A 7,710-nucleotide genomic window follows, 5' to 3' on the forward strand; every position below is an offset into this window, starting at 1 on the left:
TCACCATTGTGCCTGATGCAAGTGTGACTGTCCTCAGGGATCCAGTCTGAGAAATAGATGGTTTTGCAGATGTGACCCACATCAGGCTAGAAATGGAGGACCAGGCTGAGAAGTGCATCAGTGTCCCTCTACGTGTTTGAGTTCCCCCACCCCAGCCCCAAAGTGCTTCCAGATTCCCCTCGGGCTGTGGGAACCTCTAATGGCAAGACACACTGCCTTCATCTGCTGTAAGAGGTTAGTTTCAAAGATCCATGCCCCGGAAGCCAGCTCTATTGCCTGGCCTCATGAGCTCCAAATCTCCCTTACACAGCTGGGCCTGACAGAGAGCATAAACTCAGTCTTTATTGACTGCTTCACCATTTGGAGACCACCAAACAGGTGGAAGGTGGGGAGGGGGTCCTCTACATATCACGGACTCCAGAGCAACCCCCTCAAAAGAAAACTAGTCACAGAACTCATATGGTGGTGGAGAGAGGAGAGGGGTACAATTTGTACACAGGTTTTTAAGGGGCTGTTGGAGGGCCTTCAGCGGCAGGGCTTGGTGAAGAGAAAAATGGGGGCCAGTTAGCCACTGATCTGGACCCCGTCAGCCTCCGCTAGAGGGTAGATCTCAATGGCCTCCACAAGGGGCAGGGCCTCCACTGCCGTCTCCATCACCGCCAGGCCCACAGCAGCCTCCGCCTCCGCCAGCTGCTGCCGCACTGCCGCCTGGTGCTGCTGCTGGTGAGTCTTGCGGTGCTTCCAGAGATTGGAGAAGGAGCGGTAACTCTTGCCGCAGTCAGGGCAAGAGTAGGGCCGCTCACCCGTGTGGATGCGGCGGTGTTCTGCCAGGCGCATGGAGATGGCAAAGGCCTTGCCACACACTTCACAAGCGAAGGGCCGCTCGCCTGTGTGCAAGCGCCTGTGGTCTTTCAGATGGGTACTCTGGCGGAAGGCCTTGCCACAGTCTGGACACGGGTATGGCCGCTCCCCTGTGTGTATGCGCCGATGGACCTGTAGTGATGTCTCTGTGCTGAAGAGCTTCTTGCACTCACTGCATTCCAGACCCCGACGCCGGGCAGGGGCTGCAGGGGCAGCGGAGGTTGTACCACCAAGGGCCGTTGGGGTGGGAGCGACTGGTGTGCGAGTGGCCCTTGAGGCCCGGGGGGCTGGAGGCTCCTTAGCCAAGACCTCTCCGGGACCTGCGGCAGCGTGGGCAGCTTCATGCGCCTGCAGACGAGCAGCCGAGCCCACTTTCTTGCCACAGGTCCCACACTCAAAGCGCCGCGGGGCCTGGGCAGCTGCAGCCGCACAGCGATGTTCACGAAGGCGCAGTGAGGAGGGGAAGGCAGCCCCACAGGACGTGCAGCGGTGGGGCTGTCGCCCAGCATGGACCACTAGCTGGTGGACCTCTAGCAGCCGGCGCAGCAAGAAGGAGCGGGGGCACTCACGACACTTGTAGGGGTACTCGCCTGTGTGGTGATAGCGGTGCATGAGCAGGCGATAAGGGCGGTGAAAACGTACCCCACACTCCTGGCAGCGGTAGGGGAAATGCTGGGCATGCACCAGGCGATGCTGCCTCAGAGTGGAGCTCTGAGTGAAGGCCTTGCCACAGTCCCCACACCGGTAGGGCCGTTCCCCCGTGTGCGTGAGCCGGTGGCGGGCCAGGTTGGCTGGTGAGTTGAAAGGCTTAGAACAGTCAGGGCAGGGGAAGGGCCGCTCCCCAGTGTGTGTCCGCAGATGGTTCCGCACGTGAGACTTCTTCTTGAACATCTTGCCACAAATGCTGCACTTATGCCGCCGCTCCAGCCGGTGCACAAAACGCTGGTGCCGGGTCAGCTGCAAGGCCTTACTAAACTCACGGCTACACAGGACGCAGCGGTAAGAGCCTGCAGCTGCAGGCTCAGCTGAACTCTCCTCGGATACCGGGAGCTCTGGGGACTCCAGCTCTCCGGTCTCTGCAGGGGCAGGCTCAGGAAAGCTGAGGGCAGGCTCCTCTGGTGGAACCGGGGTGGTGGGCAAAGGGACACCTCCTGCTCCATGAGTGCGCCGGTGATAAAGGAACTTGGTGAGGTTAACAAAGGTCTTCCCACAGGGACACGAATGCAGAGGATTCGGGGTATGGGCTCGCCGGTGAGCCAGGAGGAGGGCTTCTGTGCCAAAGGCCAGGCCACAGTCTACACATAAGAAATGAGACTCACTGCTATGGTCACCAAGGTGCTGGTCCAGACTAGAAGGGCTGGGGAAGACACGACTGCACAGGGGACACTTAAAAACCCCCTCCCGGTGACTCCGAAGGTGCTGCTGCAGCTGGTGGGGTGAGAGAAAGATCTGGTCACAGGCTGAGCAAAACAGTTCCTGGGTGGCCACCCCACCGGACTCTCCACTGTTGTTCCTCCGGGGCTTCCGCCCCCGGCGGTCTCGCCCAGCGGCCTCCCCATTTCTCAGCTCGTTCCGCAGCTCGTAACTGTGATCAGAGGCTGGCAGGGGGTCAGGCTGAGACACTGCGGCCTCAGTGGGTGAGGGAACCAGAGTTTCCTGCTGTGTGGCAGGCTCCTCTGCCTCTGGGACAGGAGCAGGGAAGTGGGTAGCCTGGTGCTCCAGGAAGTCAGCTGGCGTCTGGAAGAGCTGGGAGCACTCAGAGCACTTATAGAGGAGCAGTTCCACTTCCGTCACCATCTCCGTGGCAGCAGCCACGGCCGGGACAGCCGCCCCCTCCCCACCTTCCTCCGCCTTTCTGTATGAATGTTCCACAGCCACTCGGGCCTGACCCACAGGGGGGCCCAAGACAACGGGGGACCCCAAGACAACAGGGGCAGGAGCCTTGTTGGGTGTGGCCCTGAGATGCGTTTGCCGATGGCTCAACCACATCTCTTGGCTAGCAAACAGAGCCTTACAGTCCACACACTCGTAGTGGATGGTGCTGGAGCTCAAGGGGGGCACCTTGGGTGAGGGCTCAGCTGGCACTGCCTCCTGGGGTGCCATCATCTTCAGGTGCAGCTCCTGGTGCTCCAGGAGCTGGCTGGGTGACAGGAGCAGTTGCCCACACTCCAGACACTGGTACTGGCTCTCCTGTATGAGGGTCTGATACAGGCCCGTGCCTGAAGCTGCCTCTGTGGCCACTGTGACTCCAGGGTCAGCCACGCCCACCAGCTCAAAGTGCTGCTGGGGTACGTGGGAGTTCTGGTGCACAAGCACCTCCTCCAAGGATCCATAGAGCTGGTTGCACTCAGAGCAGACATAGCGGTGCTCAATATACAGGACCGTCTCTTCACTCTCCTCAGTCATGGCAGCAGCGAGGCCCTGGGCTGAGAGAAGGGAAGGCAAGGCCAAGTCAGTCCTCCGGGGCAGGTCTATCTCCATCGATGCCACCTTCTAATACCTCAGCTATTTTTTTCCCTCCAATTTCTCCATTACATTTTTCTGCTCCAATGCCCTCCCTAATACTCCTTTCCTGAACATAGGAACAGCCAACACAAATTTCTCCAATGGTCTCTTCCCAGGGACTCTATCCCAAATCTCCCAGCTCACTTAACTTGCATTGAACTCTACCCACCAGAGATCTATGACCTATCCAATCCTCTCCACTTCCTATACCTCAACACAGGTTCCCAAGGTCCTGTCTATCAAACAGGAACCTGTCTTCTTCAAACACACTTCCCTCTGACTCCTTACACTGCACTGGACAGTATCCCTTGCCAAGCTACTCGCAGAATGCGCAGGCACTCTGGTGGCTTGCTCCTCTAAGCTGTGCTCCTACACACTCTGCCTTCTCGAAGGCTCACAAACTTCTTTTCACACCCAGACCCTCAAACTGGTGTCCAAGCCAACTGGTGGCACTGGTGGTCTGAGCCCTCCTCGTCACCAACCTCTGCTAACCACAGTGCCCAGGTTCCTCACATCAAGTTACCCAGCTACCAAATTCCCTCTCATTGGCCTATTCCATCTCCATACTTCCCCACCTTAACTGCTTCCTGATACTCAGACTCTTAAAACTGGTTCAAACTAAAACCTCAGCTGGGCAGTTCCCACTTTTATTCCCAGCCCTCTGGGGAAGAGGCAAGCAGATCTCTGTGAGTTCAAGGCCAAGCCTGTTTTACAGAATGAGTTTCAGGACAGCCAGAGCTGTTAAAAAGAGAGACCCTATCTGGAAAAAGAAAAGAAAGAAAAAAAAAAAAAAGAGAAAAGAAAAAAACAAACAAAACAAAAAACAAAAAAAGGAAAAAGACCTACCATATCATTAACCTTTACCTGGAAGGTACATCTCCACCAATCCTTCCCAGCCAGATTCACACCCTTCCGGCATGATATGCCCCTTTCCCCTCCATCTAGACCATGTCGGGGGTGTCAATGCCCTGAGCACCTTGTCAACTACTCATACTGACTTAAGGCCACCATAACTCATCTAGAGCCTGTGGCCTCCTCCCCAAACAACACTACCCTTTTATTGCATAAAGTTCTGGGCCAACCTTAATTAGCTCAGCTGACGACCCCCCTTTAGTGTACCAACGTAAACCTTTTTTTTCTCTAAGAAAAGATCCCAATCCCTCCTAACCCACTCCAGGAACTTGATCCCTAATTCATACAAACTGAATTTCTCCTTTTTGGTAACTAGTCCAGGAATAGCCGGCCTCTCCTTCATAATGGCTTAGTTTAACCTTTCACCTATCTCACTCAGGGTTCCCAACCTCTGTCACTTAGAAGCCCTATCTGTACTCAAACACTGCAGAAGGAGGGAACCCAGACCCCCAAAGACATCAATATGGTACGTCCCCAAAGTTCCTAGACTACTCCCTGTGGCACACATCTGTCCCTTCAACTATACCCAGGAGTACCCGAATATTCACTTTGGCCTACTTACCTGTACCTGAATCCAAACAATCCCTCCCCTCCAGCTCAACCTACGGAAACCCATAAGACTATAAAGACCAATGTCAACACTTTCCAGGATATTCTAACCCCCACTTTCATGCATTTATTGGTTTTCCATGTCAGCCTAACTCCGTTTTCTACACCCGATCTCTCCCTTCGCTCTAAAGATACCTCAAAACCCTCTTCTCTGCCTCAGTTCTTTCCAGGCAGAAATCGATTTTCCTCCCTGCATTCATTACCTCCCCTCTCGGGCCAGCTCCCCAGCCCGGCACCCAAGAGTCCTCTAACCGTCCCCTTTCGATCCTGGACCCATCCCAGCGCACCCACCCGTGGCCCGGATACCCCCATGCAACCAGAGAGCCCTCCGGCGAGACAGCTCTGGGACCTCCCCTTCCCGCCAAGGTCGGCCCCCGGCCTGCAGCCCGAGCCCTGCCCGCCCCTCCTCACTCAGCCCCGCACTCAACTCCCGGCCACTCATCCCACCCGCCGCCCCGGCACGGCCCCCGCCCAGCCCGCGCGCACGGCGACCAACGGCCGCTCCGCTCCGCGCACCCGGGGCGCGATCCTCCAGGCCTTCGGCGTGCAGGCCGAATGACGCGGGCAAGCCGCCGGGTGGGGCCGGACCTCTGCGCTCCGGCGGGAACTCACCCGCCTCGGCCGTCTCGCCGGCCCCAGGCCCGGCTGCGGGCTGCAGGTCCCTTTGCACCGCCACTCTAGCGCCGCGTCCTCTCTATCGCCCGTCGTCTCGCCTGCTCCGCAGCCTCGCTCTCACCCCAGGCCGCCCTCAACAACGCCCCGCCCACCTTCCGCCTGGGCCTCTGCGCAGACTGCACAGTGCGTCCAATCACTGCCTGCCTGACCCTGTCGTTAGACCAATCGATGCTCAAATTTCTGAAGCCTCGGCCAATAGTGAGGAGGGACGGGATCACGCAGAACCCAGCCAATCCCCTAGCAGTATTCCCGCACTGGTCGGCCTCCGGGTGGATAGGACCCGCCTCCCTAAGCCTCCCTGGAGGTTCTTCCTCTTCCATCTCTTTTTGGACTCCGCCTTTGATGGCTCGAAAGGGCAGCGCTGAGCAGAGAGCGGCGCGATGACGTCGGGAGGCGGGACGAAGCTTTAGGCGCCATCTTGGGGGCGCCTGGCAAAACGTCGGCGTGGGGATTTTGGCCGTGTGGGGTGTAGAGACACGCAAAGCCCTGAGGGCCGGCGAATTTCAGTCCCAGAACCCCTGAGGGCCAGTGGCAAGAAAAGAAAGAAAAGAAACACCAGTCAGCGTGGAGAGGAAGCCAAGCAGCAGCAGTCACACAGCGAAAAGGGGCAGAACAAGGCTTTTTCTATTAAGAGGATAAAAGGGGGAAATGGGATGAGTTCGGGATGGAAACAAGACGTTAGGAGATGAAGTTTAGAGGAAGAGGAAAAACCTAAAGTTCGTGACAGGAAGTGGGAAATGGAAAAGCCCCGTTAGTAAGGTCCTTTGGAAAGGGTGTGGCGTGAAAGTCCAGAAGAAGGAAGTTTATGGGATTTGTCCTGGATCGAGTCAGTTGTTCGTGTTTTGTTTGAGACAGGGTCCTGTTATGTGAACAGGCTGCCCTTTCACGCAGGTCAGGACCCCTAGGCATGGGAAGGACTCCATGGGAACACATGAAGTTCCAGGCCAGCCAGGATTATGAGAGACCCTGGCTTCAGAAAGCAGACAAACAGAAATAAATTAAATAAAATAAAGCACTCCGGCGGTGGAGAACTGCAGATCCCTGGAGCCTGCGGGCTAATCAACCTAGCTGAATTGGTGAACTCCAGGGTCAATGAGAGACCTTGTCTCAACAATAAAGCCGAGGCTGGCCTTTCCCAGAGTTAAAAGGTCATTTTCAAAAAGCAAACAGTAAAGTGGAGAGCTAGTGAAATGGTTCAAATTGTGAAGGCGCTTGCAAAGCCTGATGCTCAGTTTTGTCCTTGGGATCCACAAGGTAGAAGGAGAGAACTCACTCTTGAAAGTTGTCTTCTGCTGGAGTGATGGCTCGGTTAAGAGCACTGACTGCTCTTCCAGAGGTCCTGAGTTCAATTCCCAGCAACCACATGGTGGCTCACAATCATCTGTAATGGGATCCAATGCCCTCTTCTGGTGTGTCTGAAGACAGCTACAGTGCTAATAAAAGTAAATAAATCTTTTTTAAAAAAAGTTGTCCTCTTCCCACATACCATGATGTACATGAACATATATACACCTGAATATAATATGGTGTCAAGTGACTGAAGATGTCTAGCATCTATATTTGGATTCCACACAAATACACCAAAGTTTTCTGGAAGCTTCTTTTTGAAGTCAAAGTTACGGGTGTAATCAGAGGTGCACCTGGTCAAAGTCTGTCCTTCATTTCCCCGACTGAAGCCCTCCAAAATTATGAGGGGTTTGAACACAGAACCACAGGTAGGTCTGACCCTCCAGTTGCCAACTTTTGTGTGGCCTCCTTTTGACGTCTAACTGGGTGTCCTAACTTCTCAATAGACTTCCTCACAAGCACTCCATGTTCTAACTAGGCTTCTCAGCTTGTATTCTGGCCCTGGCTCTTCCTAGCTGTGACTTTGAGCAAAACAACTCCACTCTGTCTCAGTTTGTTTATCTCTGAAAAAGGACGGTAGTTTTTGTCCCAGGGATGTGAGACACTTAAGTCAATACTGCTACATAGGAAGGTGATTTTTGAGACGGAGGAGTCTCTATGTAACCCTGAGGGCCCTGAAATTCAATGTAGTCCAGGCTGGCCTCAAGAGATTCCCCTGCTTTTGTCTGCCTGCTGAGACTACTAGTATGCATCTTTACACTTAGAAGGACTTAGTTTTAGTATCTGATTAGCATCTCAAGG

The 7,710-nt window shown here is 55.1% G+C and overlaps 1 protein-coding gene across 1 annotated transcript; it reads right to left on the minus strand.

The window, feature by feature from the left end:
• Positions 1-322: 322 nt before the first annotated feature.
• ZNF574 (zinc finger protein 574) lies at positions 323-5,623 on the minus strand. Its single transcript, XM_080909089.1, has 2 exons — positions 5,500-5,623; positions 323-3,287 (listed from the first exon to the last, which is right to left on the minus strand). Exon 2 carries the CDS (start codon positions 3,265-3,267, stop codon positions 565-567), a length of 2,703 nt encoding a protein of 900 aa, XP_080765215.1. The 5' UTR covers positions 3,268-3,287; positions 5,500-5,623; the 3' UTR covers positions 323-564.
• Between the last annotated feature and the right edge of the window lie 2,087 nt (positions 5,624-7,710).

This window comes from Micromys minutus, assembly GCF_963924665.1.
Source record: "Micromys minutus genome assembly, chromosome: 32".
Taxonomy (NCBI): Eukaryota; Metazoa; Chordata; class Mammalia; order Rodentia; family Muridae; genus Micromys; species Micromys minutus.

Bases quoted from the DNA above. Each gene is read 5' to 3' on its own strand.
- ZNF574 (XM_080909089.1), bottom strand. From the start codon at position 3,267: ATGACTGAGGAGAGTGAAGAGACGGTCCTGTATATTGAGCACCGCTAT.